Source organism: Pinus tabuliformis, chromosome 1_1, assembly GCF_031772625.1.
Source record: "Pinus tabuliformis cultivar Carrire ecotype Pingquan chromosome 1_1, CPIR1, whole genome shotgun sequence".
NCBI classification, from domain to species: Eukaryota; Viridiplantae; Streptophyta; class Pinopsida; order Pinales; family Pinaceae; genus Pinus; species Pinus tabuliformis.
The window spans coordinates 742,895,845-742,921,827 of NC_142297.1; the positions used below are offsets into that span (position 1 = coordinate 742,895,845).

General features: G+C 37.9%; 3 protein-coding genes and 1 non-coding gene across 6 annotated transcripts; all 4 read right to left on the bottom strand.

Moving 5' to 3' along the window:
• Window positions 1-18,961: 18,961 nt before the first annotated feature.
• On the bottom strand, window positions 18,962-21,992 carry LOC149216119 (chaperone protein ClpB1-like). Of its 3 annotated transcripts, none has more exons than XM_089392706.1 (4): window positions 21,871-21,992; window positions 21,540-21,725; window positions 20,578-20,775; window positions 18,962-19,570 (listed from the first exon to the last, which is right to left on the bottom strand). In XM_089392706.1, exons 2-4 carry the CDS (start codon window positions 21,603-21,605, stop codon window positions 19,547-19,549), a joined length of 288 nt encoding a protein of 95 aa, XP_089248832.1. In that variant the 5' UTR covers window positions 21,606-21,725; window positions 21,871-21,992; the 3' UTR covers window positions 18,962-19,546. The 3 variants fall into 3 exon arrangements, with proteins under 3 accessions (XP_089248832.1, XP_089248830.1, XP_089248829.1); XM_089392704.1 differs by having other exon boundaries at window positions 21,540-21,764; window positions 21,871-21,985; XM_089392703.1 differs by lacking the exons at window positions 21,540-21,725; window positions 21,871-21,992 and adding an exon at window positions 20,878-21,093.
• On the bottom strand, window positions 21,707-23,622 carry LOC149216120 (uncharacterized). The gene is made up of 5 exons (XM_089389831.1): window positions 23,595-23,622; window positions 22,637-23,499; window positions 22,066-22,267; window positions 21,871-21,961; window positions 21,707-21,764 (listed from the first exon to the last, which is right to left on the bottom strand). The coding sequence occupies exons 1-5, from the start codon at window positions 23,620-23,622 to the stop codon at window positions 21,707-21,709; spliced, it is 1,242 nt and encodes a 413-aa protein (XP_089245957.1).
• LOC149216121 (CDT1-like protein a, chloroplastic) lies at window positions 23,225-25,276 on the bottom strand. Its single transcript, XM_089392702.1, has 4 exons — window positions 24,733-25,276; window positions 24,528-24,647; window positions 24,062-24,299; window positions 23,225-23,945 (listed from the first exon to the last, which is right to left on the bottom strand). Exons 1-4 carry the CDS (start codon window positions 25,194-25,196, stop codon window positions 23,622-23,624), a joined length of 1,146 nt encoding a protein of 381 aa, XP_089248828.1. The 5' UTR covers window positions 25,197-25,276; the 3' UTR covers window positions 23,225-23,621.
• Window positions 25,277-25,437: 161 nt separating this feature from the next.
• TRNAM-CAU (transfer RNA methionine (anticodon CAU)) lies at window positions 25,438-25,526 on the bottom strand. The gene is given in 2 exon segments: window positions 25,438-25,473; window positions 25,489-25,526. It is a non-coding gene; the product is annotated as a tRNA-Met (tRNA).
• Window positions 25,527-25,983: the final 457 nt, after the last annotated feature.

Sequence of the window (25,983 nt, forward strand, 5' to 3'; positions counted from 1 at the left end):
TTGATTTTTCAAGTGAAATATAGACAAGTGTTGAAAATGCAACAAGAAAATCCTAATTTAATTTGTCCTTGAATTAAATTAGGAATTAAATTGTAATTCCACATCTCATGACAACTTGTAATAGTTAACTAAGTTAATTTGACTTAGTTGGCTCAGTTAATTCGAGTTGAGGGTCTAACTAGAGTCATGTAGAGTGTCTCCTACTTTATAGGAGCCCTGGGTGAGTTTATTTTGAGTTGTAATTATTTAATTCATTTTAACTGAGTTAAATTTAGTTAAACTAGTTCCAACTGATGGAGGAAGTAGTGGGAGATCCAGTAGTGGGGAGTAACCTGTAGTAGTGGGATGGAACCAGCACTGATCAACCAATAAACCAAAGATTCACTCATAATTAACTCATGCATGTCAAATCAGAGAAAGACCCAGTTGAGATTGGAGTTCAGGGACAATGTACTATTAATTGTATAATCATCTGAATTGTACAGGTGGTGCATGAAATCAGAGGAAGGCCTATGAGGATTGCACAATTCATAATTGTGGGATTTCCCAATTAAATATGGGCTAATTCTGAAGGAAACTACGCAAGGAAGTAGGAGCTTGGCAGGTAGCAGAATTGGCTAAGTATTGGCTTGAGCTTGTCTGGGAAGTAGTGAGACAAATAGAGATAGTGCAGAGGTTTCTCGGGATTGAGCAAAGAATTGTAATCTTCTCATATTTTTTTATTAATTCAATATACAGACGATGAGGTTTTTTATCTGTGGCTTTCCCCAGAAAATTATTGTGTTATGTGTGATTGAATTCCTTCTTTTTTATGCTTCGTGATTTCATCGATCGTTTATTGTTTCTGCTGATGAGTAGAGTAGATTCAAGTAAATTGTTTTAGCGTATTACAATTTGCACTTTGAATTTACAAGGAATTTCTACATGGTATCAGAGCTGAAATCACTATAGAAGAGGAGAATACGAGTTTGTCATTTGCATGAGAAATCAAATTTGCAGTATCATACTTCATAGCTAGCAGGATGTCGTTCTACGGATTGAGACTTGAATATGCCCTTGAGGGTAGTTCGAACTATATTTCTTGGAAGGGCAGGATGGAGGCAATGTTGGAAGACAACAGGCTTAAGGAATTTATAGAAAAATATATTCCTAAGCTAGCTTATGCTAAGGATTTAGCAGAGTGGAGAAAGTGTGTGGCAAAGGTGAGAAGGATTAATAGAAAAATATATTCCTAAGCTAGCTTATGCTAAGGATTTAGCAGAGTGGAGAAAGTGTGTGGCAAAGGTGAGAAGGATTATCCTAGAATGAGTTTGAGATCATATTGTCTCAAACCTCCACGGTAAGGAAACTCCATTTCTAATGTGGAAGGCTTTGAGAGACCTGTTTCAAAATATCAGTGACCACAGGAAGCTGACACTGAAGGAAAACCTCAGAAATATCAAGATGGAGAAGGGAAACACAATACCGAAGTATTTGACCAAGTTCACCCAATGTCGGGATGAGCTTGGAAGTGTCGGTGTGAGCGATTGTGGTCCAACTTGGTACAAGAAGAGATTCGGTGGAATACCAGAGATGGATCCTCATCCAAGCATGATGATGAGGAGAATTTTGCCTTAGCTGGAAAGGCGAAGAAAGGGAAGGGGAAGTCATCCCATTCCAAATCAAATTCCAGTCAGGGCAGCAAGAAGAAGGAAATATCGAAGATTAAATGTTTTCACTGTCACGAGTTGGGACACTATGCCACAAAGTGTCCGCACAAGAAGGCCGGTAAGAATCCCTCAAGAGGAGCGGCAGGTGAATCTCTTGCTTCATAACTCAAACTAGATTTCACCCCCATCACTTGCATAGTGATATCAGTGATGGGTAGTGTGTGGTACCTGGATAGTGGAGCCTCATTCCATATGACCGACAACAAAGAGTTCTTTAATGACTTGGAGGAGAAGGACCTCTAGATGCACATCGAAATGGGAGATGATGGGAGGTGTAGCACAACCGACATCGGTAATATTACCTTTCAGAGGGAGTCTAGTTCTCCTCTCACATTAAAAGATGTCATGTATGTTCTGGGTTTGAAGAAGAATTTGGTTTTAGTTTCCATGTTGGAGGATTGTGTCTATAATGTGATATTTAGCAAAGGAAAGGCTTTCCTTTGTCACATAGCCTCAGGACAGGTGAAGCAGATCAGGGTTCGGGTGAAGAACCTCTACAAATTGGATGTAGAATACTACGTTTCTTTGAGCACAAAATAAGAGAAGGTGCAGAGCCGAGACATCAGTGGGTTTTGGCATAGAATATTGGGTCACTTGCACCATGGAGCTTTGAAGATCATGCAACAAATTTCTATAGGACTTCCCAAGGGTACACTAGAGTAGAGAGACACATGCAAAGGGTGTACATTTGGGAAGTACACCAAAGATTCATTTCATGATAAAGACATTCGAGCGCAAGCGATCCTTGATAGAGTTCACTCAGATATGTGTGGACCATTCTTGACAGCATCCACAACAAACCATAGGTATTATGTAATATTTGTTGATAATTTTCTCGTAAGTGCTATATTTTTTTCATGCAAAAGAAAGATCATACGTTCACTAAATTTTGTGAATTTAAAGCACTTGTTGAGAAAGATACTGGCAGGAAAGTTAAAGCTCTCAGAAGTGATAATGTTGGATATTATGTGTCAAATGAATTCAAGAAATTATGTGCATCAGAAGGCATTCAACGGGAGTTAATAGCACCTCATAACCCACAACAGAATGGGGTGGTTGAAAGGAAGAACAAAAATATCGTGGGAGTTGCACGGGCAATGTTACATTGAAGGGTGTGGAGCCTGGTTATCTTCTTTATTCAAAGGTATCACCGCGTTGGACCCCAGTTTGTAATAGGGCAGAAATGTCACCCATTTGATCGTCGTCAGGGGAGTCCAGGGGGGGCGACAACGATTTTATGAGCCCCCCCTAGCGAGGGTTCGGGGGCAGTGCCCCCAAAGCTAAAAATAGATGTAAAATTGTCTTATAAAATATTGTAATTACATATTCAATCTGAGTAGTTCATTAGGCAGATGATCTGACAGTAGAATTTATGTTTAATTTAGGGTTCTTTTTTCCCTACAAGGAAACCCCTCACTATATATGAGGGAATTGTATTGTGGTTTTGTATAGGTGTGTATTTTGAGCGAGAAATAGAGAGGAGACTGTGTGAGAGTGAAAAGGAAATTACAATAGATCTGTTTTAGGTTGTATCTCTTCATTTTGTTGTATAATATAAAGGAAGGATTGGTTGTTTCTCCATGGACGTAGCCCAAATTATGTGAACCACGTATATCTGTGTCTCTCTTGTTTTATGCATTTTCTGTGTTTGTGTTTATGCAATATTTTATGTGTTCCATTGCTCTGTAATATATAATTTTCTAACAACTGGTATCAGAGCCGAAGGTCTATTTGGCTGTTAAACTCGTAGGAGAGAAGGGATACTGGTTTGAGTGGGAGCAATGGCGGAAGATGGTAGGTTTAGGGTCGAGAAATTTAACAGACAAAACTGCCTGCTATGGAAGATGCAGATGGAAGATTATCTGTATCAGAAATATTTGTACCTACTATTGAGCGGAAAGACAAAGAAGTCGATGAGTATGAAAAACACAGAATGGGAGCTTCTCGACAGAAAGGCACTTGTAACAATACGGTTGTGCCTAGTGGCATCGGTGGCCTTTAATATTTCATAGGAAACGACAACAAAGGTTTTAATGACGGAATTAGCCAATCTATATGAAAAAAACTTGGCCTCAAACAAGGTATTTCTTATGAAGCGTTTATTTAATATGAAGATGTCAAAAGGTGGATTTGTTGTTGATCATCTAAATGAATTTAATATGGTTACCAGTCAATTAAGTTCTGTAGGGGTAAATTTTGATGATGAAGTTAGGGATCTGTTATTTCTGTGCTCATTTCCAAAAAGTTGGAATGGTTTAGTTATGGCCATTAGTAACTTTGTCTCTAGATCTAGTACTTTAAAGTTTGATGATGTTTTTGGTGCCATTCTTAGCGAGGAAATGCGACAAAAAATCTTTGGTGAGACATCAGTTAATGCTTTGACTGCAGAGACTAGGGGAAGAAAAATGGAAAGAGGAAAGAATGCAGGATATTGCAGTAAGTCAAGGAAAGGTAGATCCAAGTCTAGATCGGGGATAGTTTCCTGCAAATGCGGGAAGAAAGGACACCTGAAGAAAGACTGTAAGTCTCAGAAGGGAAAAGAAGGAGACACACATCAAGAAAACAATCATGAAGTGAATGTGAGAGGTGATGTGTTTCAAGATGCTTTGATTATTTCTTTAGAAAATATTATTGATGCCTGGGTGGTAGATTCAGGGTCCTCATTCCATGCCACACCTCATAGGAAAAAAATTCATGATTATGTTCAAGGAGATTTTGGACAGGTTCGTCTGGGTGATGATAAACCCTGTAAAATAATTGGAATGGGTAAAGTTTTCATAAAACAATAGAATGGAAACCAATGGATATTGAAGGAGGTAGGGAATGTTCCAGATCTGAAGAAAAATCTAATTTCAACAAGGCAGTTGGGAGGTGAAGGTTGTGTAACTACTTTTACAGATAAAACTTGGAAGGTCACTAAAGGAGCCCTAGTAATAGAAAAAGGAGAAAAGGTTGGTACATTATATTTATGCAACAATATTTATAATTTTGTTAATTCTTTAACCTCCACGGGAGTAGATACAACATTGTGGCATCATAGGCTCGGGCACATGATTGAAGGGGATGCAGATTCTCCACTCAAGAAATTTGTTTCTAGGTTTGAAGCATGTTGATTTGGATTTCTGTGAGAATTGTGTTTATGGAAAATAGAAGAGAGTCAGATTTCTCAGAGTTAGGAAAGAAAATAAGAGAGAGAAATTAGAGCTTGTACAGAAAATGTATGGGGACGTTCTCAGGCATCATCTCTCAGTGGCTCTCACTATTATGTTACTTTTATTGATGATGCAACTAGGAAAACCTGGATTTATTGTATTCAGAATAAATATGGTGTATTTGATACTTTCAAGAAATGGAAAGCTTTGGTTGAAAAGGAGTCAGAAAAGAAGTTGAAGTGTCTCAGATCAGACAATGGAGGAGAATATTGCAGCAAAGAGTTTGATAAGTATTGTCCAGATCATGGAATTCGCAGAGAGAAGACAGTTCCAGGAACACCACAGGAAAATAGTGTGTCAGAAAGGATGAACATGACAATCATGGAGCGTGCAAGGTACATGAGATTGCATGCAGGTTTGCCTTTACAATTTTGGGTAGATGTTGTAGATACTATTGTTTATCTAATAAACAGAGGGCCTTCAAGTTCCTTGGATGGTGGTATTACAGGGGAGGCATGGAGAGGTAAAAAGGTAAACTACTCATTTTTAAAGACTTTTGGTTGTGAATCCTTTGTCCACATTAATAAAGAAAATAGAACAAATCTTGAGGCAAAATCAAAGAAATGTACCTTTATTAGATATGGTGTTAATGATTTAGGTTATCGCTTTTATGATTATGAAAATCACAAAATCATTAGGAGTAGAGATGTCATATTCAATGGAAGGGTCTTGTATAAGGATCAAATGCAGGGAAAGAAACAAGAAAAAGAAAATAGAAAATACAGAGTGCTTGATGAGATCACATAAAAAGTAAAGGTGTTTGAAAATTATAATGATCAACATCCACAACAACAACAACAACAGGCACCTCAAACACCTAAAAGTGGTGTTAGAAGATCTACGAAGATAAGTAGACCCCATGAACGATACTCTCCTTCATTATATTATGTATTGTTGATTGATTCTGGTGAACCAGAATTTTATGAAGAAGCAATGTAGGTAGAAACCAGGAAGAAGTGGGAGCTAGCCATGAAAGAAGAGATGGACTCCTTGGTACATAATCAAACTTGGGACTAAGTCAAGTCGCCTGCAAGTAAAACAACATTGCAGAATAAATGGGTTTACATATTGAAGGAAGAAGATGGAGGTAGAAAAAGGTATAAAGCTAGACTTGTGGTGAAGGGATTTGCACAAAAAAAAAGGTATAGACTTTGATGAAATATTTTCTCATGTTGTTAAAATGACTTCAATCACAACTATTTTAAGTCTAGTAGCAGAAAAATATTTGCATCTTGAGCAGTTAGATGTAAAGACAACCTTTCTCCATGGGGATTTGGAGGAAGAGATCTATATGCAGCAGCCCCAAGGATATAAGGTGAAAGGGAAGGAGAAACTAGTGTGTAGATTGAAGAATAGCTTGTATGGCTTAAAACAGGCTCCAAGGCAGTGGTATCTAAAATTTGACAGGTTTATGTCTGAACAAGGTTATACTAGATGTCACTCTGATCATTGTGTTTATCTCAAAAGGAAAAATGATGGTAGTTATATTATATTGTTATTGTATGTAGATGACATACTTGTTGCAGGGTCTAATATGCAGGAAATAAATCTGCTCAAAGGAAAATTGGCAAATTCATTTGCAATTAAGGGTTTGGGTGTTGCAAAACAAATCCTTGGTATGAGAATAACTAGAGACAAGAAAAATCACAAATTAACATTGTCTCAGAGTGAGTACATACAAAAGGTGTTGGAAATATTTAATATGCATAATGCAAAACCAGTTACTACACCTTTGGCTATGTATTTCAAAATAAGTAAGGAGATGTGTCCCAAGACTCATGAAGAGATGAATTATATGTCTAAAGTTCCATATGCATCAACAATTGGAAGCTTAATGTATGCAATGGTCTGCACAAGGCCTGATATTGCACATGCAGTGGGAGTTGTAAGAAGGTACATGAACAATCTAAGAAAATAACATTGGATGGAAGTGAAGTGGATTCTCATGTATTTGAGAGGCACCACAAATCAAGAATTATGCTTTGGTGGTTAAAAAATTTCTCTACAGGGATATGTTGATGCAGATATGGAAGGTGATAGAGATAACAGGAGGAGCACCATAGGGTATGTGTTTACTGTAGGTGGAACAACTTTCAGTTGGGTTTCAAAAATGCAAAGTGTTGTTTCACTTTCAACGACGGAAGCAGAGTATGTTTATGCTACAGAGGCTAGTAAAGAAATGATTTGGTTGCAACGGTTTATGGATGAATTGGGTAAGAAGCAGGAGATGGGCAGGTTATACAGTGACAGTCAGAGTGCCATTCATCTTTCAAAGAACTCAACATTTCATTCAAAGACTAAACATATACATCTCAAGTACCATTTCATACAGTCTGTGTTGGAAGATGGACAGTTGAAGCTGGAAAAGATACACACTAGCTCAGTCTCAATTGGTCTTCAAGTATGATGATGAAGGTGAGAAACAACCAAGTCCAAAGTGGAAGAATTTTCCAACAAATGAAGCAGCGATGGAGTCGCTATAATCAGTCTCCAAGTGGTAGATTTTTGGGCGTGGGGACAGTTGGACCCCAACCCATAACGGGGTGGCAACATTTCCCATTTGATCGCCATCAGGGAGTCCACGGGGGGGAATGACGATTTTATAAGCTCCCCCCCGGCAAGGTTTAGGGGCAGCACCCTTGAAGCTAAAAATAGATGTAAAATTGCCTTGTAAAATATTGTAATTTTGTAGTCAATATGACTTGTTCATTAGGTGGATGATCTGACGTCTGAAGTTATGTTTAATTTAGGGTTTTTCTCACTAGAAGGAAACCCCTCGCTATATATGAGGGAATTATATTGTGGTTGTGTATAGGTGTGTATTCTGAGCGAGAAATAGAGAGGAGATTGTGTGAGAGTGAAGAGAAAATTACAACGGATCTATGTAGGTTGTATCTCTTCATTTTGCTGGATAATATAAAGGAAGGATTGGATGTTTCTTCGTGGGCGTAGCCCAAATTGGGTGAACCACGTATATCTGTGTCTCTCTTGTTTTATGTGTTTTATGTGTTTGTGTTTCTGCAATATTTTATGTGTTCCATTGCTCTGTAATATATAATTCTCTAACATACATGATCAGGGCCTATCGTTGCACTTGTGGGCTGAAGCATGCAACACGGTTGTTTATTTGCATAACATAAGCCCTCATCGAATTATCGGGATGAGTACACTAGAAGAATATTTTTCAAGTAAGAAACCAGATGTGGCACACTTCAGAATATTTAGTTTTGTTAGTCTACTGTCATGTTACCAAGGATGCATGGAAAAAGATAGAGCCAACAACTGAGTTGGGCATATTTGTAGGGTACACTGATACACCTCACAACTATCGGGTGTACCAGCCATCCAATAGGATGACAGTGGTTTGTAGAGATGTGAAGTTCGATGAAGAGAAGGCCATGAGATGTTCCCTTGATATGGAGCTTCAGTTACATGAAGATGAGGAGCTTTTACCTCCAAAGGAGGAACCTCAGGATGATGTGGAGCAACCACATGTAGAGGAGTAGAGAGTGGAAGCACCCACTCATGTAGAGACTTCCAGAGATGGAAGGAAGCACACCAGATAGGTTGAAATATTGATGCATGATGCTAGAGAGAATGTGGGAGCACCCACATCATAGTGTAGGCAGAGGAGGTCACCAGATCGGTACATTGGCTACATGGCTCTGATGAGTGAGACTGTAGAGGTTGAGCCATCCTCATTTGAGGAAGCAGTACAACAACCAGTATGGGTTGATGCCATGGTTGAGGAGTATGACTCCATTATCAGAAAGAATTTTTGGGAAGTGGTCCCAAAACTAGCAGACAAGTAAGTGGTGAGTTCCAGATGGCTTTACAAGGTAAAGAAAGCAACATATGTGAGTGTAGAGAAACACAAGGCTAGATTTGTGGCCAAAGGGTTCTCTCGGGTGGAGGGAATTGATTACGATGAGACCTTTGCTCAAGTAGCAAGGTACTCTTCTATCAGATCTATTATAGTACTGTCAGCGCAGATGGGATGGAAGATACATCAGATGGATGTGAATCCAACATTCCTCAACGTTATGATTGAGGAAGAGGTCTATATTGAGCATCCAGAAAAAAATTGAGACCTTAAATAGAGATTCACATGTGTGCAAACTCAAGCAAGTGTTGTATGGACTAAAATAAGAAACCCGTGCTTGGTACACTAGGATTGACAACTATTTCACCAGGTTGGGCTTCACCAAAACTGAAGCAGATGCAAACCTTTACCATATTGTGGTTGAAGGTAAATTGTTGATTATAGTATTATATGTCAATGATTTGATTCTAACAGGTAATGAGAAGCTGATAAAATATTGCAAAGAGGATCTTACAAGAGAATTCGAGATGAAGGACCTAGGGCTGATGCATTACTTTCTTGGTATGGAAGTATGGCAAGGAGATGAGGAAATGTTTGTCTCTCAGGGAAAGTATGCTAACGAGATACTAAAGAAGTTCCACATGGAGAGTAGAAAACCCATGGTGACTCCTCTAACAGGTACTTGGAGGAAGGAAGATGCTACTTCAGGTGACGTAGTGGAGGCTACTATTTATAGACATCTTGTGGGTTCACTTATGTATTTGGTGAACACACGACCATAAATATGTTTTGCAGTTAACCAACTTATTCAAGCCATGGTTAAGCCAACCAAACTCTATTGGAAGGAAGCTAAACATGTGTTGATATACCTCAGGGGCACCACTAAGTTTGGTCTTTGGTACAGATGGACAGAGGGAGTGAAGCTTCAAGGCTTCATAGATGAAAATTGGGTAGGGAGTCTATCCGACAGGAAGAGCACATCAGGGGGAATCTTCAGTAGTGGGTCAGCAACAGTTTCTTGGTACAACAAGAAGTAGAGATCAGTTGCACTCAGTTCAACATAAGGAGATTACATGACTGCTATTCAAGCAGCTTGTGAGGCTATTTGGATGAGGAAGATCCTTGTTGGGTTATTTGGTCAGCAGGTGAATCCTGCAGTGATTTACTGTGACAATCAGAGTTGTATCAAACTCTCTGATAATCCAGTTTTCAATGATTGATCCAAGCATATCGACATCTGGTATCACCATCTATGATATTGTGTGCAGAGGAGAATCATGTTGCTAGAGTACATTCCTATAAAGGAGCAGGATGCAGATATTTTGACAAAGGCATTGTCAAGATGAAAATTTGAGTTTCACAGAGGTAGGATTGGGGTAGCAGATAATCCTTTTCTTGTTGAGAGGGAGTGTAGAAAATGCAACAAGAAAATCCTAATTTAATTTGTCCTTGAATTAAATTAGGAATTAAATTGTAATTCTACATCTCATGACAACTTTTAATAGTTAACTAAGTTAATTTGACTTATTTGGCTCAGTTAATTCAAGTTGAAGGTCTAACTAGAGTCATGTAGAGTGTGTCCTACTTTATAGGAGCCCTGGTTGAGTTTATTTTGAGTTGTAATTATTTAATTCAGTTTAACTGATTTAAATTCAGTTAGACTAGTTCCAACTGATGGAGGAATTAGTGAGAGATCCAATAGTGGGTGGGGTGTAACCAACACTGATCAACCATTAAACTGAAGATTCACTCATAATTAAATCATGCGTGTCAGATCAGAGAAAGACCCAGTTGACATTGGAGTTCAAGGACAGTGTACTAGGAGTTGTATAATCATCTGAATTGTACAGGTGGTGAATGCAATCAAAGGAAGGCCTATGATGATTGCGCAATTCATAACTGTCGAATTTCCCAATTAAATATGGGTTAATTCCCAAGGAAACTAAGCAACGAAATAGGAGCTTGGCAGGCAACAAAATTGGCTAAGTATTGACTTGAGCTTGTCTGGGAAGTAGTGAGACAAATAGAGATAGTGCAAAGGTTGCTCGGGCTTGAGCAAAGCATTGTAATCTTCTCATATTTTATGATTAATGAATTATACAGATAGCAGGGGTTTTTAGCTGTGGCTTTCCCCAAAAAATTATTGTGTTATGTGTGATTGAATTCCTTCTCTTTTATGCTTCTTGATTTCATCGATCGTTTATTGTTTCCGCTGATGACTAGAGTAGATTCAAGTCAATTGTTTTAGCATATTACAATCTACAGTTTGAATCTACAAGGAGTTTCTATAAGCTTTAACTTGACCTCTTGTAGCAAACATCATACCTTGTCTCTCTTGTGTTAATTTTTCAAGTGCAATATAGACAAGCACAATTTTCTACTACATATAATTACTTCTAATGATATTGTTCTTACTTTAGCACATTCCATATCATTAAGCAACTATACTTTAAAATTTCAACTATAAATGTAGTAGGGCAATAGAGATCACAGTAAAATAAGCATGCACAAGAGATACAAAAAAAATTACACTGGGAAAACCCAACAATCTTTTCTGAGGAGAAATTGTTCAATTCAACAAATGCACAATCTAGTTTTTCCCAGTCAAACTTGATCAAATTGACCACACAATTCACATAGGCCAAACCTAGTTAAAGAGAGATAAATCAGCTTTCTGCTAAAAATAGTCAAACATGTTGAAATTCGATCTCTACAATTGCCTCAGAAATCCAGTCAACCTACCTAGAAAATATTTCGTCAATAGTGGTCAAATTGCTCAGAACAGGTCGGGTCAACTGCCCAAACTTTCAGTCAACTACCTCAGTTTAATACGGTCAAACAAATTATAAGAAGGTTCGGTCGATGTAGGTCAAACAACCCAGAAAAATCTTAGTCAACATTGTTCAACCCGAGTCAAACTTCAAGTCAATTTTCATTGGTCTTGCTTCTCTCTCTCCTTCGCACATGTGGACAAAAAAAATGATCTAAATTGCTTGCCAAATGAGAGAGGTTGAATGCTAATATATAGAGGTCAAAGTAGGAGGGTTTTTACCAAGGGTCAAACCCATTTGTATGGTAGGGCCAACCTTTCTTTTTGGAGATGACATGAACTCAAAAAATAATAATTTTTTTCTTTCATTTATTTTGGTTGACTTGAATACCAGTTGCAGCTACAAAAATTCAACACTCCCCCTTAGCTAGGGAGGTATTCATCTTGACTTCCTCAGAGGTACATTTGATGAAAAAAATATTCATCACAAGAAAAGATTGATTGAGCTAACTATGTTGATGTATCCATCCACTACATGTGTAAAGCATCATGCAAAGGGATCTAGTCACCCAATAGACATATACCCTTTACAAATGGATCTAGTCATCCATTAGCCAAAACCCATAGAAATATGGTCAAAACCTTCTATGAGGTCAACAAGACTATTCGTGGGACAATAGCTCAACAAGTTGTCACTTGGAGTCATGTTAGGAACTTCCTGACAAATGGTGAAACCCTGAGCCCATTTAGCATTCCCACACGTCGTCACATGCTATTAAATGGGAAAACACTTTCCTAATGCTATAAGGAACTCATTCAACCCACTGGCCAATTAACCCTTAGCAATATGGTCTGGTAACCCATGACCAAGGGAGCACTCTAAACCTTGATTCTCTTTGGTCCAATCTCCCTAGCCACATTACATGGCTCTCGGTCAATACCCATGACCTAGGGAGAATCTCTGCCCCTTGATGCTACAACATCAACACTCCCTTTTACCAAGGGAGGCATTCTTAACTACTACAAGCTAGTCCCTGAAGTATACAAACTTCATCCTGGGCAGAGGCTTTGTGAGAATTTTAACAACTTGCTCATCTGTAGAAATGAATTGGAGCCTCATTGCTCCCTTCTATACCATGTTTGAGATGTAATAGTACTTGATCTCAATGTGCTTCGACCTATCATGGAAATCTAAATTTTATGAAATCTTCCCATAGCTTTGAGTGTCACAATGTATCACATTTAGTTCCAACACATGATCAAACAATCTTGCGAGTAGCTTCTGAATTCACACTATTTCACAACTTGCTAAACAAGCTGCAATATACTCAACTTTAGAAGAGTTGAGTGCGACAAATGTCTACTTATTGCTCATCCAGGATATCATAGCAAAACCCAAACTGAAACAACATCCCAATGTGCTCTTCCTGTCTTCAGTACTTCCTACCCAATAAAAATCTATGCATCCCTACAGTTGTACTTCACCATTTGAGACATATCTCAATCCATAACTAACAGTTCCACATAGATATCTCAATATATGCTTCGCTACAATCCAATGTACATGCCTAGGTTCCACTAGGAACTAGCTCAAAATGTCACTGCATTGCAAATATCAAGTCTGGTATTAACCATATAATTCAAGGATCTGATCAATTGAGATACATAGAGGGATCTATCAGGTTTGAATCAGAATCATGCAACTTCTTCAGATTTGTCACCATGGGAGTGTCCATGTACTTGCATTCCATCATACCAAATCTTTGAAGGATCTTAATAATATACTTCCCTTGACCAAGGAAGATTTCACCCAGCTTATGCCACACTTCTAATCCCAACTAATAATGCATTAATCTTAGATCCTTCATCTCAAATTAAGAAACCAACTCCCTCTTACACTGATCAATGATATTCTCATGTCTTTTGACAAATAAGTCATCAACATATAACAACAAAATCAAAGGCTCACCTCCAATAACCTTGTAGTGTAGATTTGGATCAATGTCATTCTTGGTAAAACTAAGACTCATCAAGTATCCATCAATCGAAGAATACCAAGCTCGAGGTGCATGCTTGAGTCCGTACAAATATTTCTTCAGTCTGCAAACATGAGTCTCCCTCTCATATACCTCAAAACCTTGAGGTTATTCTATGTACACTTCTTCCTCAATCACTCCATCGAGGAAAGAAATTTTCACATACATTTGATGCAATTTCCAACCTACAATAGAAGCAATAGAAATAATCATTCTAATGGAAGTGTACATCGAGATTGGAGTCTTAAGTTTCCTTTCTTGGCTAGATTTTGTTGTTAGTCTTGTAGCCAAATAATTTGGATGTTTTATAATAAATATTAGAATGGAACATTCAAAAATTTATCAATTTGATCCAAATAAGAAAAAAAGATTATACTAAAAATTTAAATGATGAAATAATTTTAATAAAACAATTAAATATTTTATTAAAATTATTTCATCATTTAAAACAATAAAATATTCCTCGTTGGGGGTGTAACTCTTGAAGGCGTAGCCAAATAATTTGGATGTTTTATAATAAAGATTAGAATGGAACATTCAAAAATTTATTTCAATTTGATCCAAATAAGAAAAGAAAGATTATACTAAAAATTTAAATGATGAAATAATGTTAATAAAACAATTAAATATTTTAGTAAAATTATTTCATCATTTAAAACAATAAAATATTCCTCAATGGGGGTGTAACTCTTGAAGGTATTAAATGCAAAATGAGGTTCTCGACCACCACTTGTCCGTTTCCAGACGCGGCATGGCACAACATGGTTATTGTGCATGCCTAAACCAATTCGTGTCTTATCATCTTAAATACTCAAAAGGTTTAACAACAGGGTGGTGGATTTGGTTTGTGAAGCACAACAAAGGTGAGGTGCCCTCCTCACCTTACTGCCTATGGTATATTGATGATGTTCGTTGTGTGAGAACTGGTGAGAGAGTTGTTACAGTGGAGGGTGGTGGTTATACAATGTGTTGTGGTGGAGCTATTGGTGGTAGTCAATTTAAGGGACTGGCAGTGATGGGTCTTTGCTTGATGGGTGATAGTTGTATTTTATGGTGGGGAGCGACCAGTCCTCGCTCAGGTTTCAACGTGACAAGGGTCTCTTTCTTTGAAGCTATTTTTATGTTACATTTGGTGTTTGGTCGATGTTCTTTGTGTTATTCCTTCACAATTTTGAACGTGGGGTGGTCTTTGAGCTGGGGGTGGTTCTCTCCAACTTGACCCTTCACACTAATGAATCAGCAGGTGTCTCGTTTCCCTGCCTTGTCTTGGTATGTGTTTTTTGGTACCCAAGAAATTTTTCAGTTTGGTATCAGTGTTAGGGTTCCATTGTTTTCTTTATTGGTGGTTCATACTTTCTGGGTCTTAGGCTCAGTTTCTTTCAATAAGCCTAACTTTTCTCTTCATCCCAGAACTTGGATAGATGATTTTTTAATTGTCATTTCGCCCATCTTATTTCCATATCTAAGCATAAGGTCAATTCATCTGTTGATTCATTTCTCTACAGCTTGTTCTCTGTGTGGGTGGAATCTGGGGTTTTCAAAGGTATTTTTTCTACAATGTACTGTCATCGGGGGTAATAGGGTTGTGCCCTTTTTTTCCTTTGAGGATTTTAGTCTCTTTAATTTAATTATGGTATAAACCTTTGCTTGGGGTGTTGGGGGGACGACCTAATCGTCTTCGATTGTGTCATTTCCAATTTCACATGTATCACTTGTGTTTTCTTAGCTATTTTGACTCCTAATCGGGGTGGTGGTTTAGCTTTTGCTCGCATGCCTCCTCGTCAACGGTTGGCTAGCCGGGGGGGGAGGAGTTAGTCATACTCATTCACAACCCTAGAGACTTTTCACTTGGGACTCCATAACCTCATATTTCGACTTAGTGCCTCCAGAAATTCGGCAGGAAATTCTTCAAATGGAAGCACAGGAGTTTGGAGAGTGCCCTTATTTCTCTGACTCAAAAGTTGGAGATAAGGGCCTTCATTGGTCCCAAATTCAGGAAGGTTAAGGAAAAGGAGATTATACTTTCTCCATTCTCTTTCGGTTCACCAACAATTGGATACCTTGTTTTGCATGGTTTTAAGAGACAAACAAGTGGACAACTATAAGCTCCTTGCTGGTTATGAGGACATTAAGAGAATTCTCAGGAACATTCGCTATTGTCTAGATGATATAAATGTTCGTCTGGTAAAGGTGGAAGGATTCGTGGTCTTTGAACTCAACATCAAGAGATTCATTGAACCCTCTTGGTGGCATTATGATTCCTTCAGTGGAACCTCTAGGTGACAATATGCATCCCTTTGTGGACATCCCTCCCAATTTTACTGTTATTTCGTCTAATTAACACTATTGCATGTTAGTGAAATGTTTTGGAATTTTCCAGGAGTTTCTTCAATAACATTTCTTCATGTTTTGGCTAAGCAACTCGGTAACGTGTTAGAAAATAGCCCTTTGGAAGTTATCAATACTCTTTTCTCTTGGGCATCAGGATTTTCTTGTGTTTTAACCGGTTGGCTCCTTCTGCATCGTTTACTGGTGGCTATCAATGCCTCTTGGACCATATGGGATAGCTCATAATGTTTTCTTGGTTAGTTTATGTTGCTCTGATGGTTGGTCCTAGCTCTACAAGGGTTGGTTCATGCTCAGTTCCATGATTTTGGTGTGGCTCTCACTGGTTTTGTCCTTACCCATTAGGGATTGGTTCGTGCTATGGTTCGTGTTGCTCTCATGATTTTGATAAGACGCTTCATGGTCAAGGATCATGTTTTGGACAACTTACTTCCATTTCTCCATGTGCCATCAGAATGTTCAATGGGGTGCTAGCCCACACTGTTGTTGTATGGTTTTTGAAACCACGTGCTTGCGATATTGGTTATGTTGGTTCTCGTATATGTTGTTCTTGTTGTTCTTGTTTACCTATATGTCTTATGTTCGTTATGTTCTAGTTCATATGTTGTAGCTTGAGGATGATTTTTGTGACCCTATGGCTCTGATGATGAAACCTTTTGAAAAACCTATCAACAAAACGTCAATGTAAAATCTTTTATTTTAATAAAAATCTCAAACATCAATTTACAAAAAAAACTAATGAAACATTTCAAATTAGAAAAAATAGATTTAAGAAAATTAAATTTGACGTTTATTACTTAAAAAAAACTAGAAAAAATATTATATTTAAAAATGAATTTTATATATAAATTATATATATAAAAGATGTTATAATTATTCTAAATTAATTATTAACGGAGGCAAACCATACATGTTTATTGATCCTTTTAATTTGATTCCTAAGTTAAGGAGAGGTGTAAATTTAAAATCAATTCTTTATTTTTTCAAACCGGGAAAAAAACATGTCCTTTTTTTCAAAGATGAAATAAGGAAGGAAAAAAGAACACTACTTGATTTTTATAAGTGAGTGAATTGTTTTAAGTAAATTGAAACCCTCCTAATCACATAAATTAAAATAACACTCAATGCAATCCAAATAAAAACTATTAACAAAAGGTTCCTCAATCCATTAAATATATTTAGAAAATAAAAAACTAATTTATTAAGAAAATAAAAATAAAAACCAGAAAGGAAAATAAAATAAAATTTAATTAACCGTCTTTGAATCTCCGCAAGGAAGAATGAATCCCCTACTTTACAGATTGACAGTTGTCATCAGTTGTCATATTTTTGTTTTTTAAATGATAAAATTAGGAAAAAACGAAAAATCAAAATAGAAAATTAAAAAAAAATAAACGGAAAAGAAATAAAAATAAAAGCCAATTAAGATAATTTTTAGAAACCAAAAAATATATATCCTCAAGGAAGAATGAACCCCCTACTTTACAGATTGACAGTCGTCGTATTTTTTTTAAATGATAAAATTAAGAAAAAACGAAAACATCAAAATAGAAAATTTTAAAAAATAAACGAAAAAGAAATAAAAATAAAAACCAATTAAGATAATTTTTGGAAACTTAAATATATATATATATATAGATAGTATAATAATAAATATATTAGCAATTGTCCCAAAAGGTACAAAGAGAGGCCGATAGGATTATTAAATTAGAGTTGTTGAATTTCTCTAAAAGAGATATTGGTTGAAGCCTACAAGGAGCAAAGAGATTTGATGTTTGGAGTTCTATGCTATCTGGACATCATATTTCTTTAAATACAATGTAATTTTTTATAAAAGTTCAAGCCCAATGCAGTTCTGCCATGCAGACATACACTTAAATCGCTACTAGACTTATGATATAGACAAAGTTAAAGTAAAGTGGTATAAAAGAGAATGTATCAAGCTAAACCACAAGTTACACATCTTCAGACCTAAAAAAGTACATAACAATGGTCTGGCAAATCAGTAGCGATATCATACTTACTTTTCCTTCCACATACATACAATTGCTCCAAAGGCAAGGACAAGAAAATTTTCAGCTCTAGTGAGCACCAGTGGGTCACTAAAACGAGTGACCACAAGAAGAGACACAATTGGATTAATTGAAAGAAAATACAGAGTTGCTAATTAGAAATTTATTGTCAAACACTATTGTTCTCATAAGTAGTGTTTGTTATCACATGCGTTTACAGTGGCCATTCAAGTTTCAATTTTATTAGATCAATTAGAACTTGTTTTGGTTCACAATCAATATTTTCTATTCAACTATATGTGTTTTATGTTTTGCAGATAACATAAAGAACAAAACAGTAAATCTCATCCTCTCATCAATAATCACTATTAAGTTGTTTACATATTTTACTCTTCAGTGAGCCAATGAAGTGTAATTAAGATGGCCATCATTCCAATGTCAGCCAATGGAGTGTAACCATAAACTCATCCAATAGAGATCAACCACAAGAATAATGTCAAGCTGTATCATCCAGCAATAAGTTTTTCTTTTCAATTAACAAGCTACCAGTTCTTTCGCTGTCGCATAAAATATAAATTGAGGAGTTAAAAGACACTAGGGCCATTATAGCTAAATATGCATCAAGCTTTAGTGCTTCACCTGACCAGAATGCAAAAAGAAATGCTACAACGCAGTAGCAATGGATTCATCAGTGAAAATTGGCCAGACTTTAATTAATTCACAAAAACGTTGAATGATATCAATTGTTCAAAATTTTTAAACAAGTAAAGAAACACAAGAGAAAAGACAAGAAATGCTCACCAAAAGACAAGAGATGTGCAAATGATTAAATTAGTTACTGAGGTGTGTTGAAATGCCTTAAAAAGTGCTTATAGACTTTAACTATATTTATTAAGGTCCCCAACTGGAATTTGCAGAGCAGAAGGTTTTGCCCCTAGGTTTGTTATTATCATGTTCTTGTTCTCTAAAAGTTTGCTCCAAGTAGATCAAGTGGGCAAGGGACTTTACATGGACTCCACTCAACTTCAGACACAGCTTCAGCAGAGTGATTGAAATTGAACACAACTAAGTAGTGACATTGGCTCACAGTAATACACCAAATATAAAATATTGAAGCTTTTACAGAAGCAAGCAGTAAGAAAAATTATGAAGCTCAGAGAAGTAGATTTAAAATCTGGACTGCTATTTGATACCAAATCATCATCAACTCCAAGCATTGCAAGTGATAGATGAGTTTGGATGTCACAACTCCCAGAGTTTGCTCCAGATACATCCTCAATCAATTCATCTAATTCCATGGACATTGTCAATTACCTCTTGGTCCAATAAGGTAGATCATCTCCTTCTCCTCGTAGTAATTTCAACAATTTTCCTTCAACCGATCATTTTGGGTGCCTGTTTGAGGGACTGGAGAATAACAAAGATGAGCCTAAGAAGGACAATGACGATCAAGAAAGGTAGAGACCATCATCCATTGTCTGCAGTTCTATAAAATAAAGAACATGACAAATATTTTAAGTGATAAGATAATGTCTGCTACTCAGGCACTGCATCAATGTATACTTTATTGTTCTCATCAATCTCCCCACTGATGAGCATCCAAGATAGCAGAGTGAGAACTTTACTTTTCAACCATCGTCACAAGGGGCGAGCACCATAAACCTGCAAGTACCACGTTACCACGTTATCCATTTAGAGGTTTTAAATGAGAATCCCCAACTAGTCTTGCATTTTACTCACAAATTTTGACCTAAATTACCCGTAAACCACAAAGGCTAATAATGATCCTGCCTGCTTCACTAGTATTAACAAGTAAACAATGCATTAATTTATATTAATTAGCAAACACACCAAAAACATCCCTTTACTATATACTTTGAACTAAATTCGCCGAGTACGCAGAGACAGGCAGCACCCCATTTTTAAAGTTCAAGTGCCAGAGGAAAATGTTAAAATTTAAAGAACAGAACTGAAATTTATATCGATGGGATCCATACAGAAGGAAGAAGATCATGTGAAAATTAGAAAATCCGAAACTGAATGTGAAAATTGAGAAAATTGAAAATCTCAGAAAGCAACTCTGTAAACTGAAGAGTTCACAGCTCTTAAAGATCAACCGTTGGCCACCACAACCAACTGCCAGCAAAAATATCAGACTAAAATTACTCCCTAGACAGGTTCATGCAAAATATATGATAGACCATTGAAAATCTGAGAAAATGAAATTGTAAACTGAAAAGTCCTGCGCTTTTAATATTCACTGTTGGCCACCACAACCAAAACTCTGCAAAACATCAAACTCCTAGAATAACTTTCCACACAGGTTTATATGACAGGGCATGGAAAATAGAAATAAGACCTTGAATAAAATCATTGTACATGAAGAACACCGAGCAAACATTATGAATGAAAAATACCAGGCATCAGAATAGAACATATAAATCGCAATTCTAGATTGTTTCAAAGGGAGGTAAGTCCAATTTAGTGAGGGAACCCTAACTCAACATCTCTTACGATGTGGAGACATGTGTCCAAGGAGTGGGTCATGTCCCCTACAATAGGGAAAGGGAGGACTGGTGAAGGAGATGCAGTGTCAAGTTTATTAGGGTAGGGGGCACATCCCCTGGCAAGTTAGACTGAATAAAACAAGAAACAAAGTGATTACTTACAGGATCATAGGCTTCGTGAACAACAAGATCCAGAGCGGCATCTGTAAACCCTAAAGCAACACCTCTCTCTGCAAGACGAATTGCTACATCTTTCATCTGTAGTCTAGCAACTTTCTTGAGCTCATCATGAGAAAGAGGATCAAATACAACTATCTCATCAAGTCTATTCAATAACTCTGGCCTGAAATGTCTTCTAACCTGCAACAATATTCAAAGGCATGTCAAAGCACCGCAGCCAACTTCGTGATAAAATTATATGAAAAAGATGCATACACAGAGTCCAGGAATGCGTGTGCATACTTCTTGCATGACATTCTCTCTTGCGGTTTTTATTGTTGTGTGGCCAGACAATGCAGCAAGCAAGTGCTCTGCTCTAAGGTTGGATGTCATGATAATGACTCTGTTTGAGAAACTAACAGTGCGACCTTGGCAGAAAATATGTAAGGAAACAAAACAACGGAAGCAAGGAACACAACTGACTGGCAGTATTTACAGAATAGACTGTTTACATGACTAAAACTGGGAGGACTATAACACAAGGCAGAGTCTCCCTTGCTCTTTTCAACATTCCTATAGTCTTCTCGCAACACTAAATTTTTAGAAACAGTGCAGTGCTTTCTTTCCCTTGCCACAATTCAATTTTGATGAAAAAAAAAACCATCTGCATGAAAAACTGCCTATTAAACAGTTACCCCTCCTTCCTTTTAGCTGCAATATGGGCAGATTCTCTCATGATTTTTTCGGTTACATGCTCAATAGAAATTTGGAAGCAAGTCATATGTTTCTTTTAACCAGTGTGGGTCGGCCACGTCCACTACAAGCCTAGATTTGCAATAATGACAACTTAAATATTTAACATAAGGATATCCTGATAATAATTTCCAACCACATGGCAAAGTGACAAAACATGTGTTTAACACAAGGCAATCCTTAGTCTCATGGAAAAGCATTGGAGAGGTTACCTCACTTTCTATCAAAAATAGATATAAATGACAGTACCAATCCACAGAAGTGATGTTTGAAAGCATTTCTTCAACGAGTATAGCTGCAGAGTTTGAAAGACTGGCCTGCGTAGTTTAGCACTCCCACACATATTCCATGTTCCCACCAGCTTTCATAGTGCATGTGTTTACAAGGCGCTTGCAATTCTTGCGTGGATCATTGACAGATCTATGTTACTTTTGACACTGAGCCCAAGTAAAAAATTTAAAACGAGTTATACATAACACAAGAATAATACCTTTCACATTTTAGTTGATTCCATTTATCTCAATCAACTCATGCATAGCATACCTGTATAGAAAGTCACCAGTGGAAGCTATCCTTCCAGAAATCCATTCAGGAGCTATTTGTCCAAGGAGGTGCAACTGCTCCTCAACTTCACCTGCGAGTACAAAATATTAAGCATGAGATCAGATCACATAGCATGGCATTGAAATTGTTTCCTGCAAGACAATAGAAGAGAGATGTTCAAAGAGAGTTATTTACTTATATCAGTAACATCCGTGTGATTTGATATTATTTTGTGAACAAGCTCCTGTCTTGTAAGAACTGAGCGTTTGCTTAAACGAAATATATCACGTATCATATTGAAGAGTCTAGGCAAGCATCCAATCATCTGCTGACGCATATTAGCAGCAGATACACCCGACTTGCACTCCTCTATCGTCTTCAACTCTTTTTCATAGACCTACAAAGTTACAAACAGTCTTTGGTACTCAAAGGGGAATATTTTACTCAGAAGCTCAAAAAACTTTACAATTTCAAAGTGACCTGCAGTATGATCTCTGCTACAATATATTTTGACGTATAACATGCATTCAGTTTACAACACAGCATGCAACCAACCCAGAATCAGCCAGAGCAGATAAAGTATTAGCAACTACAAAGAACATCACAAAGAAAAGTCATTGCAATTTGACATGATATGCCAATGCAATTTCCAAGGCACTAACGAACATGGGGTAAAGCTTGGTCTGAAAAGCAATTTAATGTCATTGACTTGAATCAACTAATTGTGAACAAAGTAAAACCACGAAAGATAATGACAAGAACTTACCTCTTGCAACACTGGCATTGGAATGGAGTCAATGATTTCCTGATCTGATTGAGACATTCCATCGATATGTATCTTGCAAGCCTCCTGAATATTGTTACTTGTCTTTTCAGCTGGCTCTGAAACATTCGATTCTCTACCAATGTCCAGCTTGCAAGGTTCAGCATTGCTTTTCTTAGGAGATCGTAAGCACAGTAGGCTTGTTTCAGAGCAATTCTTAGTTGTGTCAACTTGCAGTGTCTGGGATTCATCTACACCGAATCTGAATCGCTTTGAAGCATGCAAGGGTGGAGTATTAGGGAACCCTTTCACTGGAGTGTTCTCCAAGCTGAATGTTTTTCTATCATGCTGAGGATATGTAGAGTTTTGCATCACCTTCTCATTCTTCTTCGATATGGCAAATGGATTTGCAGCCCTCCTCAAAGGTGATGACTTAAATGAATCCACAGAGTTACCCCATTCACCGGATTTGGCAGGTGTAGAAAGTACAAGGGACTGTGGAGATTGAAAACCTTGAGTGAGGTCATCATCCAAATTGGCTTCCTCTGCCTTCCTTTTCAAAGGTGTTGAACGGGTTCCAGGTTGCTCACAAGCAAGAGGAGCGGAGGAATCTTTTTCTGATCTGTTAAAAGCTATTGCTCTTTTGACATTGGTATTGTTAGATCTCTTCACAGTGGGCTGAGAAAGACGAGAGGCCTCTGGAGAAGCAAAGCCTGGCGTTCCGGGAGACAAAACAGGAGGGGATGTAATGGGTGCAGCAGAAACTCCCGCAAATCGCAGAGATTTCTTACTGATAGGGCTCTTTATATTAGTTTTCAGTATGGATTTAACAATTGGTGTTTTGACAGCAGAGGACACATCAGAAACTGTTTTCAAAGCAACAGAACGACGAGTAACCCTTGGTGTTACAGGGGAGAAATAACCCTTTGATATAGGCGTGTTTGGATTCTCGGACTCTGACGCTGTTTTGCAAGGTGTGCGGGACACATCAGAAGTTGTTTTCAAGGCAACAGAACGACGAGTAACCTTTCAAATCTGGGACTTGCTCCGGCACAGGGAATGGTGGGTTCGCAGATGGTTCAGCTGTGAAGTTCCTCTGAGAAAACCGCCTCTGGAAATTTTTGGGTAAAAGTGAGGACATCATAGAGGGTTGAGGGTCTTCTTGATGAGGGGCAGGCGGATCAGAAGAAACACCTCTTGCTGGGGAAGGACTTTTACATATCACTGGAGGAAGTAGAGAGCAGCCTGGGGAGGTTAGCTGACATTTTCTATTGAAGGGCTCTGGCAGGATTGCCTCCGGAACATCATCTCCCTGAAATGCAATCGATGAAGCCCACCATGTACATACCCAGTTAAAACTCATAATATTGAAGGATTTTAAGGAATAATAATAATAATAATAATACAGGATAGCTGGAGCAGACTCACATTGGGATGAGCCTTGACGAATTCCATTAGACGGGTACGAAATGCTTTTCGCAAACCCAATGTATTGTTGGCTTTGGAGACCTTGCTCTTGCCACTTAGCACTGCATCATGCAAGACAGTGATTTTCAATTCTGGTTTCATGCACAGCGTCTCCTCATCATGTGTCATGATCTTCTCCAGCAAAAGCCCTTCGGGCAAAATGTGCTTCATTTGTGCCACATGGTTATACATAAATCTCCTGCAACCAGAATTAGGGTTTACTATTAATTCCCAAACGGTGATGAAAATATCTTTTACTATGCCTGTGAAAATTTACCTTAAAAGTCTGAGCATTCATTCTATGACTACAATCGGCCAATCTTTAGATCCTGGACAGAGAAGAAGTTCTATGTCTACTAATGTTATCAAGCTCTATGCATTGTAGGTCTGAGAGGAGAACGGAAACCAGTCTCTGGTTTATACATACTTGTGGGTCATCGATTCAACTTGGGGGCAGATATTGCAGAAGCTACTGTTTCCCTTACGAAGCCGAAGCAATTTGATGGCAGACTCCATGGAATCGAAAAGCTCTGCCAGCATTTCATATCTATAACACCCACACATAAATGCGTGAGTTTATCAAACACCCAGAAAATCAGATTGTAGAAATATAGTGACAGATATATGCTTACTTGTCTGGAAGACTGAAATCTGTAGTCTTCGGAGCTTTGGGCGGGGCAGAAATGGATTTTTGACGCAGATTTCTTTTGGGACGAGCTGTGGAATCGTTTGAGCTCTGTAATAGTTTTCTGGTTTGATTTGCGACCTCCTTGACAGACATAGCAACTCCCCTGTTTTTAACTCTTGAAGAAGAGTTTTCACTGCATTTTTTCTCGGGCGTGGGAGCACCCAACAACAACGATGGAGTTCTGCCCGTGGCCTTCTCTGATCTTCCATCGATTTGTTTTTTGAGAGATTTGCTGATACGGACCGGCTTCTTGCAAGGGAACCCTAAAACCGCTTGATCCTTTTTCTGGTTAAGAGATCTTTGGGAGGAAGAGGAAGATGTGGATCTGCCCCTGCCCGTGCCTGTGCATGTGCCTTTCCCTCTGCCTGTGCCTTCCCCTTGCTGTCTCCTGCCTCCTGTACCGTCCATCGTTATCGCTGTTTCTTTGTTTCGCCGAGAAATCCACAGCGTCCTCAGTCAGGGAATGCCATGGCCTAAACATCGCTTGGAAATCGAAACAGGAAACGGAAACCCGGAAGTTCTAGGCACTGAGAATAAACAGAAGCCCGCAGAATATGGATGCCAGGTGTCAACCTGAGATTGAAAAGGACGACGAAAGTCTGTTTCAATAGGAAGGCCTATCGGCCTAAATATTATTATTATCACACATTGGTCCCGGCGGTGCTCGAACCCGCGGCCTTCGACTTTGTCTTCCTTAAGCCATGAGACCAACGCTCTAACCAACTGAGCTACAGGACCAGATGGAATGGCTAAGAAAACATTAGACAATGTTGTCAATTAGAAGTTGGTTCCACATTGAAAACTGCAATGTATTTGCGGCCACTAATTAATTACATAAAATTAAATGTTATACACCACGGAAATGGATGTATCAATGTATCATTAGGCTTTATTGGTTGAGTGAAAGAGTGCTAGTGTTAATGCCAATGTAGTGGATGCAAGTTGTGTTTGGTGTAATTGCCTTTGCTCTTGGGATTTAGGATTTAGTGGTTTGTTTGGTGTAATTTCCTTTGCTCTTGGGATTTAGGATTTAGTGGTTTGCAGATAATTCCTGTGAGCTCATTATAATGACTCTAGTTAAAGGTGACTTTTATTGTTTCTTTGGGATTTAGGATTTAGTGAATGGCAAATAATTCTTGTGAACTCATTATAATGATGTGTTTTGATTTCACTACTTTGTGCATGACATATGTAA